The sequence below is a fragment of the Trachymyrmex cornetzi genome, unplaced genomic scaffold (assembly GCF_001594075.2).
Source record: "Trachymyrmex cornetzi isolate Tcor2-1 unplaced genomic scaffold, Tcor1.1 scaffold43, whole genome shotgun sequence".
Classification (NCBI taxonomy): Eukaryota; Metazoa; Arthropoda; class Insecta; order Hymenoptera; family Formicidae; genus Trachymyrmex; species Trachymyrmex cornetzi.
In genome coordinates, this window is record NW_017299069.1 from 114,019 (window position 1) to 136,761 (window position 22,743).

The following is a 22,743-nucleotide window of genomic DNA, read 5'->3' on the forward strand; positions in this document are numbered from 1 at the left end:
TACTTATTATTTCAGTTATGCAATTTTAAATTATTTTGTAACGATAGTATTTAATTGTTTTTAATTTCAATTTAATAAAATTTATTAAACGAGTTTACAATGATAAATTACAAATTAACAAAAAACTAATAAGTTTTTATAGACTCCTTTAATTAAAACAATTAAGAAAAACCATAAAACATATATTACAGACAATAGGAGCCAATTAGTGCAATTCTTCTTAATATTAACCCTTGAACACCACACTAGGTCCGTTTGAAAAAACGCGCGGCGTTTATGAACGGTCAGAAGTGTGGAGTGGGAGCAATGAAAGGAAAAAACTTTCTTTGCGCATTGATGCATTAGATCCCGGGATAAAAGCAAAAGAAGACTTCAGGGTTACCGTAATCCATGTGTGGCGAAATCAGGTGGCGAAAATAGTGTGGTGTTTAAGGGTTAAAAATATAAATTTTGACTTTGAAAGAAAAAAAATCAAGGTTTATATTTTTAATATTAAGAAGAATTGCGCTAATTGATAACCAGCGTTGGCTCCTATTGTCTGTAATATATGTTTTATGGTTTTTCTTAAATGAGTTTAATTAAATAAAAATTATTTTTAGCGAGTGTCCGATATTTAAAACACAAATATACAAAGCTTTATGAATGATTTAAAATAGATTGTAAAAATATTAATATTTTTGGCCAAAAATTGATATTTGATATTGACAAATAAGCAAGCTTAATTTTTAATAATTATTCCATCGAGCTTATCATGGTAAATGGATTGATTTCGACTTTGTGGAAGAATATTGTTAGATTGAAATATTCTATACAGTAAGGGAGGAAAAACACATCTCGTGTGTGTCTTCATAATTATTTATGTATTTATATTTTCAGGTTTTTTTTACAGCTATTCTTACATCTATAATAATGTTCGAAAGACGTACAATGTAAGATCCTGACTTATTTATCTTCCTCTGCCTCTGCCACGATTAAAGCCTCCTCTTCCTCGGCCGGATACTTTTCCCTTTGGCGGCGGTGACTTTGGTCTGAGTGCTTCTATCCTTTCGGTGCAGCCGGTAGTGATTTGACCATTAGTGAAGTAACTCTGATAGAGGTCCGCATTGAAATTAGTGTTTGTTAGTTCCGGACCGACAGTAAGCCAGCCAGGTCTAATGGTGCTATCACGACCAAATAGATGCAACCTGAATAATAATAAAATAATTAAAATTTTCAAAAAAATAACATATAAAGGAAAAATACCAGAGAAAGAACACGAATTTCAAAAATTATCTTTTTATGATCATTTATTATCATATTTTCAAAGATACTAAAAGGTTTGCGAATTATCGCCATGTTTTTATCCATTGCTAATGCTTATTATCATATTTTTATGGAAAATTTTACTCCATGTATTTCTTATATTAAAATATAACTCTAGTATTCAATAACGTATAAATCTTATATTCATTATTATTCATTATGCTTTTAACAAAATCATCAATAAAAAGATCTAATACAACTATACTTGTCAACATCATTTTAAACTTGACAACTTGATTTCCATATAAAAAATATTAATAATTATATTACAATAAAAAAATTCCACATTTATTGCAAGACTGCGAAATTGATTTGTATATTCCAAAAGAAAATTGTAAAGGAGTTTCGTTTATATATTTTTGTACCTTCTTCGGCCGAGGCAGAAATGCTCGATGATGTGAAAAATCTCTACAGGTTTCTCGATGGATCCATAATCAGGCTCCTCGGATATGATGAGGTCAATATCGACGTTGGCATGGATAAAGTCTCCGTCTGTAGATCGTCGCACCGTTCCCTTGATACCCATCAAACAGTGCTCCTTTGTTCTTTGAAGTACAGCTTTACTGTCCAGATTTTTGCTGTGACCTGGATTATTGATATTCGTGCGGATCCAACAAATATCCTCGCAACGACGGAAACCCCACTTACGTAGACAAAATCGTCCCATGTCCAATCCGTCGCTGCTACCACACCATAAAAACACGAAGCTCCGATTGGCAGCCACCTCACCAATATCTAATTCCATTATCTACGCGGATATGCGATAATTAAAAGAATTCAAATTATTTGCATCAAACAATTAATCTTATCTAAAAGTTAAAACGAAGAAAGAAGAAATTACAAAATAAATTGAAATTTTTAATATCTGTTTAATGTGTTCCATAAAATTATTATCATTAATCATATGAGTAAAATTTATTATTCATTACTATTATTACTTATTTTCGCTTTGAACGAAAAAATTAAAGTATGCTTTCCACAAGAAAACATTTTTAATTCTTTAAAAGAAATTTTATTCTTTTAAGTAAAAATTTAAAATAACTTGAATAACGTCGCGGTGATGTAACTATGAAAAACTAACTTGGTCCCAGTTCCAAAGTTGTACATTCGTTGCACCGCATGTTCTCTGATACTCTTCCAGAGGTGGCTCTATAAGAATGACATCAAATTTACAATTGAGCTCTTTCAGATTATAGGACAGCAGGTCTGTTTTTAGATACATTGGTGGAGTCGCAGTCTCTGCAATTAGATCATCCTTCAATTTGATCAGTTCACGCAGTTTTGGGTATTCTTCGAATCTGTCTGCCAGACCCACGTCTCTGATAAAATTCTGCGGCCGTTGGCCAGTGTCAATAAAATGCTGACAATAGTCATTGTGTGGATTTGATGACTGCGTTCCCTTTACATATATAAAAGATATTTTAAACATACAATAGGTCTGTTCTTTTTGGCTGAACTTTTGCACCAGTTCATCTTTCTTCCTTTTTTCTCTAGGAGAAAAGAAAGGGAAGAAAGATGAACTGGTACAAAAGTTCAGCCAAAAAGAACAGGACTAGTATCTTAACATGAAATGTACAAAGTACTAATAAATACCTTCAAGAACGTCGAGGAATCCTTATATACAATCTCATCGGTTGGAACATCATCTTTCAAATCTTTGACCGTGCCGTCGGACTTGTCATTGGAGAGCTTACCTCTCTTCTTCTGCGTGTCCTCAACATCTGTTCCCAGAATCTGCCGCAATTCGTCTACACTTGAAACTCCAAACTGCAAATGAAAGGACAAACATGTGAAGATGTCGACATTTGGGTTAACTCCCAGTGGTCTGTTGGAGCTATTTAGTTATATTTTTTATATTAATCTGCAAATGTATGAATTATTATTAAAATATTATTATTATTATAAACTTAATATTCGTTTTTGTTATACAAGTTATGTCGTTTCTTGAAATTAATTAATGCCTTTTAGTTAACATAAATTAAGGTTTCACAGGCCCAGCGGCAATAACTGTGTTATAGATTTTTGCATCAACTCTAGAAGATTAATCTTCAAAACCACGACGCAGCTTCTTTTTCGGGGTAAATTTTGGTGCTCACCGTTTGGGCCAGGAGTTTCTTGCGTTTCTGAGAGCGTTCTCGACGAGCCTGCAGCATCGTTTGCATCCTCGTTCACGTTGTGAGTGTGAAAAACATGTCCAGGGAGTTTTCGCGTTTCGTTTCGTTTCGTTTAACCTCGCAGAATCACATCACCGATGCCAGGAGGCGAAGTTGAAGAATGACGGAAGAGCAGAACGTGATTCAGATTGTTCGCGAGGAAGGCTTACCTCGGACGTAAATTAACTTGTTATTTAGACAGCGTGACCTCGTTTAAGAACAACGAGAGATTCCATTCTCGATTTATTTTTTTTCTTCCAGCCGTTCTCTTTAGAACACGGCGATGTTCTCCTTTTCCCCGTTCCTTCGGTACTTTGTTCGATCTCAGGAACTTTGAAATCACCAAACTATGAACGTGCTAACTTAACCTCCTGTCGGATGCCGACATGACGCGCGACGCGACGAGCGACGACATGTGTCAACGATTGACAGCAAAAGCTCGCCTGACGCCACAGACGAGGTAATCGGAAATATTAGGATTACGCTATTATAGTCACGTCGGTAATAATGCTCGCTGCATTTACCGTTCTGGTGATATATTGCAAAAATAAAATTATTTACATAAACTGTCCATATACAAAATATAATAATAAACATAGGAAAAAAAAATAGGAAACAAATTGGACAAAAATAATCACTGTATGTGTCATTATCCGTTAGAGAATTGTTTGAGATGATTGTATCACCTGTTGATACAATTATTTGCTGAAAGTATAATTTATAAATATCTAATTCTCGGAAATATATTTAGTTTTTGTCATAAAAAAACTAATTTCAAGTTAATAAAAATATATCCGTGCGTAAAAGATTTGGTGCCTATATATAGATAAATATATGTATAATAGATATAAATTATGTGAAAACAATAAAGGCTCAAATTACGATACGAAAACAATAAAAGGTTTTATGAAAACGATAAAGTTTCTTTCCAATTGTGTACTTCATTTTTTGTTTATTTTTTGCATGTGTTATACATTTTGACATAAGGGACAATTAATTATCATTTATTATATCATATATTATATAAATTAATCAAGGGACAATTAAATATTATTTATTATAAACAAAAGTTAAAAAAAGGAGCATACAGCCAATATGCCGGTTATTTGTTGCGATGTAATATATTTAAAATGATCTTTACAAATTTAAATTCATACGTTTCGGCCGATATTCGGTATTCATCAGTATATTTTAAAATATAATTTTTAAATCGAAAATTAAATAAATTAAAAATTCAATTTAAATATTATAAGAGAATAATCAGTCCATTCACAAATGTACGATGGTCATTTAATATAAAAAGTTGAATGTGTGAGATATCTTAAAAAGTTCTTGTAAAATAGTTGATATTTGTGTGATTGTTAATATTGGTCCGTTATCAATTGCAAATTCCCGTGTCTTAAAGAGTTTCCAAGTTCTAATAAGAATTTACAATTACATAATTATAGAAATTTTTATACAACCATGATTACAAATAATGACGATTACTTATTAACGTACCTTTACTCGTATGTGATAGGGAGTTACAATTATTCACTAAACAGTTTTAAAGTCTTTATGATTTAATTTTAAATTATTAAGGATGGAAGAAACTTTCTAGAACTTTACTTGTTAACAGAATTTTTGTGTTCCTCTGTGTTCTATCCTTCGGTATTTATACTCGTTAAAAAAAAAAAATAAGAAGGGGAAAATTAAAGTGGGAAGGAAGTTTTTGATTGTGGAAAATTCTGGGAACCTAGACAGCACAAAATCATAAAAGATAACGGAAAGAGGTCTTTTTTAAGTTGTCTTTTCGAAAAAGCGAAAAGGTGTCTAAAAGACGAAAAGACATTGTTTTTAGATTGTCTTTTTAGCAAGACCAAAACATGTATATAAGACATTATTTAGTTTTGTCGGAAAGATTGGGGATCTGCTTGAGTTCCACTACCAATTCCACTCAGCTAAGCAACTGGATGGCACAACATTGACTATGTTGAAGATGGTCGTCTCTCGCCACATTTCCAATGCAATTGTATTATGGTCGGAGCTGCGATTGTGCGAGATGCAGCTAGACAATAGGGATTATTAGCGGTAATTATTATTGCTGAGGATGGCTCAAAATTGTTAGCCGAAACGTCCAAATTAGTTTAATAATATATGTTATAAATATAAGATAATTTTACGCAACAAATATCTAGCGTTGACTCCAACTGCCCATTGTCGTTTATACATTTAGTTTAAAAAAGACATCTTTTCGTCATCTTTCTATGGTTGCCATTTTCGCAAAGCAAAAGGTCGACTAAAAGATATCTTTTTGTATTGCCGAAAAGACAACATGAAAAAGATATCTTTCCGTTATTTTGGTACTTTTTATCACTTAATCGCGAGCAATACGCGAGATCGCCACCAGATGGACGTAATGGAGTTCAGTTTCTCGTGTTTGAAAATCATACGGGACAGAATAAAAAGTGCAACATTATAAAAAATTTTACTCGTGTTTTAATGAAGACTAATTAAATATTTTTTGGAATCAAATTAGGAATGTGCGATCTCGATTAATTGAATCGGATTGAATGAAATCGATCTATTGGAGATCGATTCAATTAAAATTTTTTTAGTAACATCCCAGAAAGAGAGAGAGTGAGATATAACAATGGAATAGATGTCGAATCGACGTCAATTTAATGATTTTAGCATCGAATCGATATTGATTCCATTGTCATTTCTCACTGATTGTGAGATTGTATAAATTCAACGAAAACAATTAAAACACGATTTTGATTTGCCTCCAAGTAAAATAATTTTAATTTAAAAATCTAGATTTAAACTAACATCTATAGTTCTGACGAAAATCAACTACCGACGTAAATTCGATGAAATAGCGTATATAAACGCGTTAAATTCGGTTTTATAACAACTGTCAATTGGTTATAAATTAAAATTAAAATTGCATTTATTTACACATTTTGTCAGTAATAATTACTAGTTGTAATTACAGATATTATTAAATCCGATTAATGTTAACCGGTAAAGTGTAAACGTAAGCAGTGTAGGCACAGTAATGATATTACAACTTTGGATTCTTTGGAACACGACATTTATAGGATTAATTTTCAATAAAATGATAGAGATCTAAACGAAAATATTAAATCTTTTTTATTGTATACATTATAAAACGTATTTGTTGAATAGTGCAATAAAAATGCAATAATAATTATTATACGTAAAAACATACGACTTTTTAAATGTCTATACTTGTCAAAATCAAATCTGACAACGGTGTTAATACGATGTAGAATTCACGATAATAAAGGATAGATTCGAGATATCATTTTATCCTTATTTATTATTCGGTGAGTAACAGAGATGAAATGATATATTAAAATATATTTTGAATTTTCGAATTCACTCCTACGCTTCGAAGATTGATCTCTTATTAAATGAATCGATCTACTTTAAAATTGGATCTATTCCAAAAGCGAATCGATTAAATATCGATCTTTTTTGCAAAAAGATCGATCTTTTAGAAGATCGAATCGAGATCGCATATCCTTAAATCGAGTCCCTAAAAAGGACTATGATGGAAGATAATGACTCTTGCACATAGGACACGACAAAGATTGCAGGAAATGGGACGTATATTGTTAGTCATGCAATTTTATTTCGTTTTGTGTAAAAATTAATTTAGGAATTCGATGTTATTAAACGTTATATGTATCAAAATATAAAAACTAAAAGAAGTATTAAAGACGATTAAAAGATATCCGAAGAAGTCATCTTTTAGTTATCATATGAATAAGACTATAAGATGACTAGCAGTGCTGTCGTTTTTTATTCATCTTTTCGTCGACTATATTCTTTCACTAAAAGATATCTTTATAACAATTTAGTCGTCTTTTAATCATGTTTTAGACGACTTTGTGCTCTTTGGGAACCTCATCATTAACTTTACATTAACATTCCCCAGCTCTCATTATGTTAAGTGCTACGAATTATTGAGGCAAAAAGACTCGTTATTTCCTTATTTTGCTCGTTACCTCCGTTCATTTTACGACACGTTTTATCACTTTGTTACATATAAATAATTACGGTATTATCACGTCGTATAACAGATATATATCGCATCGTACATGTATATACCGCGCCACATGGTCTAACAAATATTTGAGAAATAAGCGCGTTTTCTCTCCTGCAAAAACGCATCGTGTAGTTAAAGAAACAGAGGAAGATAAAGGAAAAGCGAGCGAGAGAGAGAGAGAGAGAGAGAGAGAGAGAGAGGGGGGGATCAAACAGAGGAAATGCGCGCGTAGCGGCTAAGAAATGCACAAACAGCTGATGCAGCACTCATTGTCAATAGAAAAGGAAATGCAGAATCAGACTAAGAAATCATCGTCAGTGCCACGGATAATGGAAGAGTAAAATGCAACCAAGTGAAAAAATTCACGATGAGTAATGGAAAAGAAACTGACATAACAGAAAATTAAAAAATAGGAAAATGAAATAGTTTTACCCTAGTGAAAAATTTTTTCAAAATTTTTCATACAATTTTTCAGAATTTCTATATAATTTTTCAAAATTTCTATGTATTTGTATAACTTTCTCACACTTTTTATACGAATTGGAACATTTCTCAGAAAATGTACATCTTTTTTCAGAATTTTTCATATATATTAATTATGAAATATCGTGAGATTTCTAAGATTTTTTGTAAGTATAATTTCTGATGAAATGTTATAAAATGTAAAAAATTAAAAAATATTTTCTAAAATTATGGGATGAGAAATTTCAGAATATTTCAAAATTCACTTGTATGAAAAATTCTGAGAGAAGATGTAAACTTTCCGAATATTTCTGAGTATTTCTGAAAATGTTCCAATTCGTATAAAAATTATGAGAAGAATTTTCACCAGGATAATCCTTACAGAAATTTAGTACTGAAAGGAATTGGTTAAATATTTATTTTACTGTTGTTCAGTACTTTTAATTATATTCAAAATAAATAATTAAATGATATTTCGTATATTTAGTAATCACCTTTCCATTTCTCTTCGCATATAATAAATCCAATTTAACACTGAAAAATTACTTATTTTGAGTTTTAAAAGCTCTGAACAATAATTGCACTTTTAATACTCACAATAAGTAATTTTTGATATTAAAATGATAATATTAAATAAGATTCCTGTAAGAGATGAAGAGATGATTGAGAAATACACGAAATCTTTATTTGAATTTTATAAGAACATTCATCAGAGAGGAAGAAAAAAAAGGTATAGGAAATTCGATTGGACGCGCTCAGTGCGACTAATGCACATATTAAAGCCATCAATACAAATTAACGTAAAAATGTGTTAATTTAATACAAATATAAAAGCGGGTTAAACCGTGAAATCCTCAACACATTTTATTGTGTTGTTAAGGGGTAAACTCTATATAGAGCTCGAAAAAAAAGATGTGTTTTTGATAATTTTTTTTGGAGATACACTAAAGGAAATGAGAAATCTGTTTATAGGAGTTTATTATACAAGTTCTGAAGTAAATAAAAAAATTTTTTAATTAACATTTTTAAACAAAATGGCGGCTACATGATACAAAACTCGAGACCACCTTTCGCCGAAGGGTCGGAAAGTTTCTCCCACAATTTTCAATCTGGAACAAAAAACCAAAATTTTTTGAAAACTGTATATGATTGGCTACAGAAGTACGTAGGGGTTTTTTGATATTTTGTCAACTTTTTTGTTATAAACAATTTACGGTAAAATTTTTTTACCGAAAAATGAATTTTTTTTTCAGATAAACACTATTTTTTTTCAAAATTCAATATTTTCAAAATTCCCTACGTACTTCTGTAGCCAATCATATATATATAGTTTTCAAAAAATTTTGGTTTTTTGTTCCAGATTGAAAATTGTGGGAGAAACTTTTCCGGCTCTCTTCGAGCGTGAGAGGTGGTCTCAAGTTTCGTATCACGTAGCCGCCATTTTGTTTAAAAATGTTAATTAAAAAATTTTTTTATTTACTTCAGAACATGTATAATAAACTCCTATAAACAGATTTTCCATTTCTTTTATTGTATCTCCGTACAAAATTATCAAAAACGTCTTTTTTTCGAGCTCTAGAGTGGTGTTACCCCTTAAGTGAAGTATGTATTATAATTCAAAATATTTGCATTTCATTTTTTTTATACTCAGATTAAATTGGTGTACAATGAACTGGCTTTTATGCTCCTTTATCGAATTTAATTTGACTTTGTTCGGATAGCCAATAAATTGTTTATAATTGACTTTAATATGTATCAGTGTGCACTAGTGCGTCCAACCGAATTCGTTAACAGAAAGAAAAGTCAAAAGGAACTGGAGGTATGCAGTAGAAAAACGAAATGCATGTCCCCACGAGGGAACCACTGCATTGCCAGTGGAAAAGGAGGCTGCGGTCAGCCGGAGGAATCGACAATGCGCAGTGGAGAAGGATTGCGTTGGCCGGACGACGGAGCCGACGCAACGCGACGCGACGGCGGCACCGACGAGATAATAACGTAGATCCACGTCACGCCAAGAGAATGAGCGAGGGAACGAACATAATGTCCTCGTCGCAATGCAGCACGCTTTTCATTCCCGCGTGTGTGCGTGGATGCATCAATAAGCTTTCAAATTGGCGTGCGATCGGTACACGCGGCTCTTCCGCCAGCCATTAATCGATGCATACAGATTACATCGAAGAGAGAAAGAAAGAGGTAACGTACCAAATTGTGATGCATATTTCGTTGAATTTATACACTGAAATAAATGCTCTGATGAGAGATTAAATGGAATTTTGATTCTCTCATCTCTTTTGCACGACATAATTTTAAGCTCACTTAAGTCACTACACTGAGAAAAATGTTCTAATTAAACTAACAAAAGGACTCTTTCCAGGTAGCAAGCTGATGTTATTCCGATTGGTGATAACAAAAAATGATAAAAAAATTCTATTCGGTTTCACGAAAATGTTATTCTTGTTAAGGGGATATTCTAGTATGATTACTCGTTTTTAAGGTGAATTTTGGGAATTAAATTTATAAAAACGGTTAAACCTACAGAGTTTTATGAATGTTTTACATTCACATTTATTCATACTTGACATAACTCCTCAAATTTTTGCAAAGCTTTTTATTGTATATTATACAAGATATGGATAGACGCGCAGGTCATGTCGCGAAAAGTCGTTTTTATCGGGCACAGCGATTGCCGATCTCTATTCTTGAATAGTATCGCATACGTAAAACTAGGGAAATACTATAGTATATGTTACGTACACTATAGTATTTCCTTAGTTTTTCGTATGCGATACTTTTCGAGAATACGGGCCCTGACTTTGTCTGAAATAAAAATTTTTTTTTTGTTTTATTCTTTACGATTGTCATTATCATTCGACCCTTAAATAAATCATAGAAAGAAAAGTTGATAAAATGACAGCGCTTAAAAGGAAATAGTTTGATTTTTACTAAAAAAATATTTACTTCTTGCGACCCGGAAAAATAGTAATTTCAAAGATATCAAAAAGTTGGAGGATTGAACGATAGCCTAATATGTACACCATATGTTTGCAAAAGCGGAAGCTGATCGGCCCAGAAGTTTGTGAGAAAAATGTGCGTCCAATTTGAAAAATGTCATTTAAAAAAAAACGCGATAAATGTTTCTCATGCATTTACAAGGTAAATAATGAGTAATTTCAGTATCTCCTAAGTTAACTACATTTTGAAGATCTCAAACTACAAGAATATAAAAAAAAATTCAATTCTTTTAACTCGAAACACCCTAGAATACCCTCTTAAGTTCTTTTGTTGATTTAATTAGTACATTTTTCTCGGTGTAGTGATTTAATTGAGCTTGAAATTATTGCACAAAAGAGATGAGAAAGTGAACAAATTCTGTTTAACCTCTCGTGTTGAGGAAATTTAATTTAATTTCTCCGTTATTAGGTACTACGAATAAATTACGTTAACGCTTTGGCTTACAGTTGTGGAATTTTAAATCTCAGATTTACGTACCGTGTGATCGTATTGCGTAGAATATTGTCACGAACGAAGTTTTATCTTAAACTTTGGGATTAGAAAACAGATATCTTGTGTATTTATCCCATATTTCGATCAAAGAAAAACAAACTTAATTTTCATCCTTTAGTTAAATAAATTCTCTTAGTCAAGGAATTTTGATTAAGGGCCAGTTGTTCCATCTTACGCGTGTAGAATTTAAAAAAGTGAAAAAACCCTATAAAAGAATTTATTTTGCGTCAGACTGTATACATTTTCCATTACGGAAATATAAAATTTACATAATTATATGGTACGTTAATAAGAAAAAATGTTTCCTCGTATTTCTCTTCACTTCCGGGTGGAGTCGACGGGCCCCTTCAAAATTCCGTCTGCGTGGTTCCCGTTTTACGTCCTCCTAACGTCGTCCCTGGTTCTCCAATCGTCGTCGTAAGCGCGAAACCGTCGCGAAAATGAATTCGACGCGTCGGACGTATTTAATACACGCCGCTCTTCGACATGTGTCCAGAAAAACAATTTTTTGCCAATATTCTGTCATCGACAAAGGTCTCCGCTACGCGTGTATATATGTATGCGTACATACACATAATGTATCGTACATCATCGGTAGCGAGCGCGATGCCGATGATGTCGGGGCGGTGAGGAGCGTTCCTCAGGAGGATAAAAACGAAATGGATCGGTGGGACGCGCTGCGATTGGTCGCCGCCCCGGTGGTTGTCACTTACCCCGAAAATCGGCCCGGATTCCGGGAAACGGTACCGGGGCCTCTGACGCCCCGCGTCCCCCTCCGGGGTAACTCCCCTTTTACTTGTTACCACCGCCATATTTTGTTTACACCGCGCACACCGCGCCGCACACCGTCGGTCGATTGCCCCGATCGCTCGCACGCGCGGATTACAACGACAGGTTACAGCGCTGCCGCCGATCGAGTTGGACGGCAGCAGCGGCGAGGACGAGGACCAGACCCGGGACGAAGAGACAGAGACTCACCGGCGGGACCAGGACCAGGCCCCGCGACACCACACCACCGTCTCGATAACTCCGATAGATCCGACACAGTGCCATCGTCGTCGTGCAGGTCAGTTCGCGTCTTCGACAGTGATGTGAAGTGTATCAGACACATATCCCCCCGATTTACGTCCCCTCCCGTAGGGATAATAATCTAGATCTGCATCCTCCAGGATGTACCCGGATGTACCGGCTACCTTCAGCCACCTTCAGCAACGTGCATACCACTGTCCGTTTCCGTTTCGGAGTAATTTGTGTCTACCCCTCTCTAGGTGCTCGTTTTAAGATATACTCTTCGGTATTTCAAATCGCGACAGTTCCGCGCGACGAGGTGATGTTATTCCGAAGAGTCGCCAGTACTCCCCACAGTTTACACAGTTTGACCTAACCGGATAGTTTATATTTGATGATACACGGTGTGTCGCCGAGATATTAACCGTCCGCAAAATTTACACGGGAATAAAGTATTTTGGTACGAAAACGAAATGCTTTCTACATCACTACCTTCCTTACATCTGCGTGCACACTTAATTAAGAGGGCATTAGCTTTGATAAATAAAAAAGAACGGTATCCTCTCAACTTCTTGAGGCATGAGACTCCGGGAAGAAAACCGTAAATCGAAAATAACGATTATAAACAGCATCCGTTTTAATAACTTGCCGATTTTTCAAACTTGAAGATTCTTCGATCAGTCGATGCCTTCTTGCTCCCTCAATTTCAAAATTTCAAAACAATAAAGCATAATAAATTGTCGCGATAATAAATTATTGTTTCATTATTAGTTATGTTTGCGCATGCAATTAATAGTTTAATTGGAAACAACAGTTCGTCTAATGGTCGTCGAACTCGTCGAGCTGACTCTCTGTAGAGTATAAAATTACGTCTACGTGACTCCTCGTGATTGGTATTGCCTACGTGATGTTTATCTTTTTTTCACGTAGACTATGAACCATGCAGAAGCAAACAAGCCTGTTTCTTGTCCGGAATTATGAAGGAATTTCGGCGAATTTGCTGCATGCGCGGAAGAAAATGTTGAATATTTTATAAACGAATATGAGCTTTTAAATAATAATTCGAAATTTGATTCGCGTTCTCCGAATAGAGCTTTTCACTCTCGGCAGGTAAGAGTTATTATATCTGAAATAAGAGACGTAAATTATGCGCTGAAAAGGCGGTTCACGCGCGTGATCTTGATTATCAGTAATTCACGTGATTGAAACCATCGTGCACGTGCTACATGGTGGACACCCACCGGTTTGCTGATCCCGCCACGTGATTGAATATTTTCGCGATTCATCGCAAATAACAAAGATCGCCTCCAAAATGAGAATCACATGGGAGTGGAGTCAAACACGTGCTAGCATTAAATATACATATATTTAAAGTTTAAATTTTAAACGCAGAGAGAGAGAACGAGAATTCGAAATCTTCGTGTCCTTCAAGAGTCATCCTGCGCGATATTAACTTCAGACGGAAAATGCGATAGTTTCATTGGGATGGAATGTCTGCTCGTGTGTATGTGTATGTGTTGTGTGTATTTGTTCTCTGCTTTTCATCCCCAACAAAGATGTTATCTAATAACAATATCGTCTCGTTATCGATCGAATGTTCGATTCTTTCAGAGGTACCGCATAACAAATAAGCGATGCTAATTTCTCTTTTTCTATTTCCTGTCGGCAGCGTCGCGACGTGGTGAGGCAGGGGGAGGTCGTGGCGGATACGTCGCTCGTCGAACGGCAGGATGAGGCCCGACGAGATGGTGGTGAACAACGGCGAACCACGGCGGGCGGCGGAAACGATGTCGGAGACATCGGAGGGCACCGCGACCACCAGCGTGTCCGGCAAATCCGGCTTCGAAAGTCGCGAGGAGCTGCGTGACCTCGCGGCCCTGTTGGGCATCAACGACCCTGAGGATCTGCATCAGGAACGCTTCCGTGTGGACCGCCGCAAGCTGGAGCAAATGCTTCTCGGTAAGTGAGCGCGAGAGATCGATCCGCGCAACCGAACTTGCCATTAACTGCCAATTAAATCGACTAATGCATTCATACTGCTTGTAACACGCATCAAGATATTCCAGTATTTAAATCATTTTCAGCGGTAAATTTAAGGGAGATGAATTAACAAAAAAAAAGGAAGAATATAAAAAAATAAAATAAAATAAAAAAGAAAGAAATTCTGTAGTACATTTCTATTTATAATTTTATATTAGAGAGAGAGGAGAGAGAGATACGTTTTCATATCATATATATTACCATATCAATTTTATTATCAATATTCAATAATAAAATATTTTTTCAGATATAATACTTAAGAACGATAAATTTTCATAAAAGTTTTGTTAGCAATTTTTTTTATCATTAATAACGCTTTTATGGATCGAATCGTAATTAACGATACAACAAGATTATTAAATTATAAACGTAAAACTGATTTCTTAATTAAATTACATTTATTTAAAAACATTTTTTTGTTCTGTTTTAAACTATGCAGTAAAAATATTAGTTTAGTTTTAGTCTCAAATTATTAAAATAATAAATCGATTTTATTTATGAAATAGTATATAACTATTATATTAATAGAAAGCAAACTGAATCGAATAAAGTCACAAAGAATTTAGCTGATTTAAATGGCAAGTGTATCAAGGACTAATCCAATCTGTCGTGACGTGACAAAGTCTCCCATGACTGGCGTACTTTCTCCCCGACCACCAATATCAGAGTAGGTGGTTATCAAAGAGAGTCAAGATATTAACGGTCAGGGACTAACGGTCGAATACAACAACTCGTTTCTAAATTACCAACTATTTGAAACGATGTAAAATTATTTCATGAGCGATGAATGAAATTTTACCTTTCGGACAAGTTTATGAATTTGGCGCATGTATTTAGTTACTTTAATTCAGCATTAAATGCCACGAATTTTGTTCCGACCTCCAGTTTTCTGACATGAAAATCACTGCTATTTCGCGCCATCATCGCCATCGTACTCAGCGTTAAATCACGCGTCAAGAATGACAATAACTTCTCGCTGTTATGTATTTCGCGTTTAATCCCCTCCCATTCTCTCTCTCTCTCTCTCTCTCTCTCTCTCTCTCTCTGCCTCTCTATATAGATACACTAAGCACTCCGGTGTCCTTTATCGCTTTCATTGCTTCTGGAGTGTCTATAACTCGAGGAGCGAAACAAGTCACCGCAGTGTCTACTTTCGCTTTCCCGTAGAACGTAGACTTGATTCCTTTTCGTTGTCTTTCCGCGACGGCGAAAGCATTCGCGGTTTGTGAAAAATTTTCCGATCAAATGAGCCGAACAATAATATATTCTCACTGTTTTTTGAAAATTAAGAAATATTAATGCGATTGGTTTTTGATAAAGAAAAGATCAAGTTTAAGATTGAAAATGCATTATTGCTAGTACAGCTAGTAGTATTCTAATGAATACAAAAAATAAAAAAATACAGAAAATTACAGTATCTTTTGAATATCTTTTGCGTTATTTGAGAACTTTAAACCGTAACTTATTTTTAACGAATTTGTTAATTTTTTTACTCAAATGTCAAGTCTACTAACATGATTACATTGATCGAGGAAATGTAGTAGCAGTTTCTTGCTCGTTTTGCTGTTGCTATTTGCATTCGCGAATGGTATACCTGGAACTAGAATTTAAATAGACAGCTTGTTTGTAAACGATATTATATAGCAGCTGTCAAGCCCCAATGTTTTTCGCGCCTTGTAACATCGTTCAACCGATCACGATGTAAAGGCGTATAAATCTATTTTGCTTAGGGGGACTACACGTATTTACGTTATTTTATATTTTATCATATGCGAAACGGAAGTACGCAATTATGTAGAATGTAGATTAATTTAACTTATCGCAAAATCGAAAGAATTACATCATATACACATATATACGGGGTGTCTGGTAAGTTTTCACAAAGCTTTCGTGTAGATAGAGCGAACTAAATTGAGTCGAAAAGTCCTTTACCATTTTGCAATTTTCGCAATAGTTAACAAGATATTAATTACTAAAAATTACCAAATATTGATATTCAATAATTTTTTTCGCAAATACTATCAACTTTACAGAAAAATTGCTATAGATAAAAATTGTGTATTTTCTTCTCATAGAACTCTGATAATTTTTTCAGAATTTTTTATCAACTTTTTAGTACTGCATTTTCTTATTGACAATTATTTTTACTAACATGAGAAAATATGGTATTAAAAAATTCTGAAAAAATTCTCAGAACTTTATGAGAAGAAACTAAACAATTTTTATCTCTTGCTGTTTTTCTGTAAAGTTGATAGTATTTGAGTAAAAAATTATTGAAAACCACACAATATTCAGCGATGTTTAGTAATTAATATCTTGTCAACTATTGCGAAAATTTCAAAATGTGGTAGAGGACTTTTCGACTAAGTTTAAGTCCGCTCTATCTACACAGAGCGCTTTGTCAAAACTTACCGAACACCTTGTATATGAAGATATAATGAAATTAAGATAAATAAAGATAAATAAAAGGCAGGAAGAGAAATAATCGCCGTGCTTAGAAAATCTTTCAATGTTTTAATTTTATCTTTGCATTTGCAGGTGATGTCAAACCAGCTGATACTTTCTTCCACAACGTGAGTTTAAAAAAAATTCTTTTTATGCTATTAATTTAAATTTATTTATAAGTTATAAATACTGTAAAATGCACTGCGAAAAAACCAAGTGAGATATTTTTAAGATTAATTATTTTATTTCATATCTTTTAAAATTAATTATATAAATTTTCGATCCTTTTTTAATTTTTAATTTAAATAATAATTTTTTTTATGTAGCATAATTTTTTTAATACGAGGAAACAAACGAAAATGAAGATTGCTTCAACAAAAAAGATTTAGGAATAATACATAATTAATAAAAATAGAATAATTAAATAATTCCAATTATTATATAATGCCAATTAGTATTATATATGATATATATTTAACAATATCCTTAATATATTGAAATATCATCGAGGAATATTAATATCTCGTTTGTGTTTGCTTGTTTATAAATCGCAGGATGAAAAGTGAAGTCTCATCGTGAAGATTTTATTGATCGATTAGTGAAAACTTTCTATCCAACGATTGCTGACAAGCGACACGTAAGATAGATCGTGATATTTCATGATGCAACTCCTTTCTCTCGACCACAAAAGATTTTTCTTTGTGCAAGATCAGTAAAAGTTCCTTGCCATTTGTGCTGAATTATTTGAATCTCGTTAAAGTTCGATAAAACAATATTGTAACAAGAATCAATTTTCTAATAATTAATCAAGTACAATATTAATGGCTATTAATATTGCACTTGATTAATTATTGTAAATATATCTTTGATACAAAAAATTGGAAATATTTATACATAATTGACGCGCCGAAAACAGCGTTTGACTCTGTATAACCATTAATATTGTATTTGATTAATTATTGTAATTTTGTATTTAACATAAGGAGTCTTTAATTCAATTAATTTTGATTATTGTTATTCATTTAAGAATCAGTTTTATAAATATTCATTTTAATAATTAATTTTATTTAATTTATGAATATCTAATTGGATATATCAGAATGCGATTTCTTAAGATTTCTTCACATTTTTGTATAATTATAAATATTTATAAATTAAGTAAATTTAATTGTTAAAATAAATCTTTATCAAACTGATTCTTTTATAACGTTTTAACGAATTTAGTAAAACGGTTTTTAGAAAATTATTCCATATAATTAGTTATTTATATTAAAGTTATTAACTCGCTATAAATTACTGTACTATAAATTACGTAATAAGCAAATGCTTTAAAAACGAAAATATTATTCTCTAGTATTATATAAAAGCGCAAGAAAATACTATATATATATTATATTGTTTGCTGCGCGCGCGCGTGTGTGTATGTATATGTGTATGTATGTGTTTTATATATAATATAAAGAAAAATGTTTCCTGTTTTTAAGGGAAGTGAAACCTTTTTGAAAAGACAAAAAACCGATTTTATATTGTTGCCGATACACATATATACACTTGCATAGAATTTCTGTAGCTTTCACTTTGTAGGAAGGAAATGTACAAACATACAATTATGACAAGCGAGCATCTTCATTTAATTGCCATAATAATAACCATTTTCGACACAAAGTCAGATTTTATGCCGGCTACCAGACAACAAAATTAAATTTCTCCTTTTTTTCATGCTATGTTTACACGAGAGGACAACTAATTTCTGCAGTAAAATAAGGAAGTATGGGAGATACAAAATATAAATGTATATGTACAGATATGTAAGGTAATACGAGTCGCAAGTGTGCAAATGTCTGTATACCATACTTTATTGCAAGTGCAATATCTATAATATAATTATAAAATTTATAAGACAAATTCATAGATTTGTTTTCGTGATATGTCGAAGGGAAATAAACAAAAGTCTGATTAATTTGGCCGACTTCGGTGATCGCGCTTAGAGGATTGGCCGACGTAAGCGAGTCGTTTCCTTGTTGAGGCAACGCTGTACTGACCTTGTGATTATACAAAAGCGAAAGAGTCTATTTTTAAGTATTTTCGCCTCCTGCACCGCAACTTCTTCCCTCTCCATAGTGATAACTCGCGTTACGTCGAGTGAACTGCGACTGTTCGCGTAATATGATTTCTTCACTGATAACGCCGATGATACGTAAGCTTCTTCCCTGTCTTCCGAGATTTCGCCAACTCAATCGTTGCATGCAATTTTATAAGGATTTTTCATAATCGAAACTTTATTTAATTTTATATGATTTTTTTTTATCCGTTTGGGATCTCTTCAATTTTGTATTTAACATATATCTGTTTTTTTCACGTAATTTCTTTCGAAAATAATCATTAAAAAATTGTACGGAAAGGAGGATTTTTTATATGAATATAATATAAGTAATAAAAGATATGAAAAATATCTTATAAAATATGTATAAAAAATCATTAAGTCAGACATTGCTAAGAGAAAAACTTTACAGATGAAATTAATTTCTATTAAATCAAAATCGATGGAGAGAATCTTTATCTGAATCTCTTAATATTTCAAATTAAAATACGACAACCATTGAAATCGGTTGCTTATACACGTGTTTGTTTGTGAAAGAATCAGTAGCAAACGATTTCTCGAATGCGCTGACGACGACGACACACAAAAAAATCTGGATTACGGCGCGGAGAAATCCGAACTAGCGTGTAAAGAAACTCGTTTTTTCCTTCGTCTTCCTCCTCGTCATGATAACGTAACTCGAAATTACAATCGTAGAGCTAAATGAGCTCGCAGCAGGAAGCTTACGATTCGGACGTAACACTGCATACTTTCTCCGTCTTCTCTCTCCGTCTCGTTTGCTCGCCCGACAACTCGACAGAGAAAACCGATCGACTAGTTTACCATCGTGGGGATCGCGATTCTCGCAACGATGAGAGGATAATTGAGGAAACGCGTAATCGGATAATACTATGAATCGGGAAACATCGAGCGACGATCACGTGCTTGTCTCTCATTAAATTCGGTTCGAATTGAAATCAAATTTGAGAGAAGAGAATTCTTATGCAATAATCTAATCGCAATTATGTAAATATTTAACATAACTTTGACGACTGCAAGATTCATTGATATTAGTACTATACTTAATAATTCTTTACAAAAATAATTTATTTTTCTGTATTTTACAATGTACAAATTTGACTTTATTCAATAATTCGCAAACAATTCTGCAGAAGAATGCTTTTTTGTATTAATTTCTCCGGAAACTGATTTTAATAATTAAACAGGAAGTTGGAAAAATTTCGCCTATCGGGGAGATCAGACAGATGAATGGGAGATGAGTGTACATACATGTGTATGTGTGAATTAAAGAGATGAATTAAAACGTCGGCGTCGCGAGAAGACCGCGCCGATAAACGGTATGTCCGTGGGGCCTCCAAGAGCCGTTCACCAAGCAAGTTCGAAGGCAACATGCTTATCCTTATCGCCTTTGCACGACGTTGCGTAAATGAGGAGGGGAGCCCTGGAAACACACCGGCCGATTATTTATAGAGTGGCTTTAACGGCATTCTCCCCGCTGTTCCCTCATCATGCATTTAAGCAATTCCATGGCGCGATATAAGTGTACCCGGTATTATCGCCAATGTACATGAAAAATTTCGAACTCATGCTAGCATGACACACTTCAAACTGAGAGAGAGAGAGAGAGAGAGAGAGAGAGACCAATGTATTTATTAAATTTGATGAATACATCGGTCTCTCTCTCTTCCCCTTCCCTTTTCTTCTCTCTTTCCCTCTCTCTTTCTTTTTGTCTTTTCCTCTTGATGACGATATCGCCACGTTAATTATAGCGCCACGGTGTAATCCTTGACCGCTGTTGGCTCTCCGATGCTGATAACAACGAATGAGATATCGCGCATTGCTAGTCGACGTTTCATTAATTAATATCCGCGTGCGTACCGCCTCATCGATGATGCATATTGATTTTGCAGATAGCTCGGAACTTTTAAATTAGCATAAATAATACAGTTGCTGAGACAGGATTTCGTCACTTCTTTCGTTAATTCTCCGATATGACTATTTTTAATTCAAATCTTCTATCTCAAATATGGGATGTTTGAAAAGAATTAAAATCTTCATTATCTTATGAAATACTCTGGTGATCTTACTGAATTAAATTACGATAATCAGGTTATCTTTTAGTATATGGTATGTACTAATTAATACATTATAAATTTAATTTGATATGTCAGTTTTGCTCGACAATAATAAATATATATATATAAATTTATTATTATTAAATGTATATAAATATATATGTATATGTGTATATACATTTATATGTATTTATATCTATACATGCATAGTTATATTTGTACGTAGAAAGAAAGAAAAAGTAAAGGAAAATTACATAATTTCAATATATGTATAATATACACCCAATATATACGTCTCAAATTGCACATTTTAATACTTTATATTAATTTGCTATAATTTCTTATAATTGATAACCATTCTTTCGTTTTACTTAAAACCCGATTAGTTGCAAAATGGAGCTTCTTTCACGAACGTTTTAATTTTCGCGATCACGTTTTTCTTCGCGGTTATCTTTTAATCTACCCAAAGAAATATAATATCTCGTATTATGTAAATATTATTCCGTTTCTGGTACGAGACGCAGCTGTGTCACGTTTTAGAAATATGACGTTTTAATTTATTCTTCAAGAAGTTTGCAATTGCTTCTTCGACATCGTTCGCTCGCAATTAGAAATATTTATGACGCCTCCGTATTACGCTTTCGTTACTAACTAGTTATTTTACAAGTATTACCTTAATTTCTTTATATTTGCTGATTTATTTATCCATTTCATGTAGTTTATTTCTTCAAGTCATAATAATTCAAGCGAGCGATACGTTCTATTTTCACAAAGTTTAATATAGTTGAATCTAGCATTTGCATTCGTGTATGTGGACGAACATATACATTGCATAATGCATGATCTTTGCTCGAACAGACCGCGAGACACATCCGTTGTTGATTCGTCAAACTAGATTTGCGATTAGGTGAAGTTACATATATAATCTGCCGCGACATACGAGATCGAAGTGATTCGGAATGACGATAAAACATGGAGTGATAACGGGCAACATGTATGGTCAGAGAGAGCTCCCGGTATTTTAATCCTCAGATTAATATTAATCGTAGCTGATTTTAGCGTACCAAGATTTTAATTAATTACTACTTACGTTTCTATTAATTTGGAATTTGTAATTCCCTTTGAATTGTAGTTCTATATCTAATTTCGAGAAAGAGATCTTGGACGTAAGTGAAAAAAATTTTATACTGAAAAATTTTCTGGTTGAAAATGGACGAATCAGAAATTTCTCTGATTAAATTTATTAGAATTCTAGTTGAGATAACCGAAATTCTGGTTGATACTATATTTCTAGTAAAATCTACTAGAATTCTTATTTTTACCAGAATAATTATATTAATCAGAATTCTAGTTGTCTCAACTAGAATTCTAATAGGTATAACCAGAAAATTCTGATTCGTCCATTTTCTATCAGAATTACTGTTTAATCCAACCAGACCATTTTTCTCAGTGTAGAGTTCTTAAATTTGTATTAGCAGTGTATATATATTTAAATGCAGTGCACTATCTCGTTCTATAATTATTGCACAAGTAAATATATACGTGTACATTAATCTCCGGAATTTTTTTAAGAATAATCGAATCGGTGAAAGTTTG

The 22,743-nt window shown here is 33.3% G+C and overlaps 2 protein-coding genes across 3 annotated transcripts in view; one reads left to right on the top strand and one right to left on the bottom strand.

The window, feature by feature from the left end:
* Window positions 1-805: 805 nt before the first annotated feature.
* On the bottom strand, window positions 806-3,881 carry Mettl14 (methyltransferase like 14). Its single transcript, XM_018512756.1, has 5 exons — window positions 3,399-3,881; window positions 2,896-3,069; window positions 2,384-2,701; window positions 1,668-2,050; window positions 806-1,184 (listed from the first exon to the last, which is right to left on the bottom strand). The coding sequence occupies exons 1-5, from the start codon at window positions 3,462-3,464 to the stop codon at window positions 947-949; spliced, it is 1,179 nt and encodes a 392-aa protein (XP_018368258.1). The 5' UTR covers window positions 3,465-3,881; the 3' UTR covers window positions 806-946.
* An 8,502-nt stretch (window positions 3,882-12,383) lies between these two features.
* BicC (protein bicaudal C) overlaps window positions 12,384-22,743 on the top strand; it is a 38,320-nt gene continuing 27,960 nt past the window's right edge. For both annotated transcript variants that reach the window (XM_018512798.1, XM_018512799.1), the window contains exons 1-3: window positions 12,384-12,544; window positions 14,156-14,445; window positions 17,065-17,099. In XM_018512798.1, the coding sequence (XP_018368300.1) occupies window positions 14,217-14,445; window positions 17,065-17,099 (264 nt within the window). In that variant the 5' untranslated portion in view covers window positions 12,384-12,544; window positions 14,156-14,216. The remainder of the gene's footprint in view (window positions 12,545-14,155; window positions 14,446-17,064; window positions 17,100-22,743) is intronic.

Bases quoted from the DNA above. Each gene is read 5' to 3' on its own strand.
- Mettl14 (XM_018512756.1), bottom strand. From the start codon at position 3,464: ATGCAAACGATGCTGCAGGCTCGTCGAGAACGCTCTCAGAAACGCAAG. The intron at 2,702-2,895 runs GTATTTATTAGT...ATATATGTAAAG, and splicing joins ATTCCTCGACGTTCTTGAAG to GGAACGCAGTCATCAAATCC. The intron at 2,051-2,383 runs GTTAGTTTTTCA...ATATCCGCGTAG, and splicing joins AACTTTGGAACTGGGACCAA to ATAATGGAATTAGATATTGG.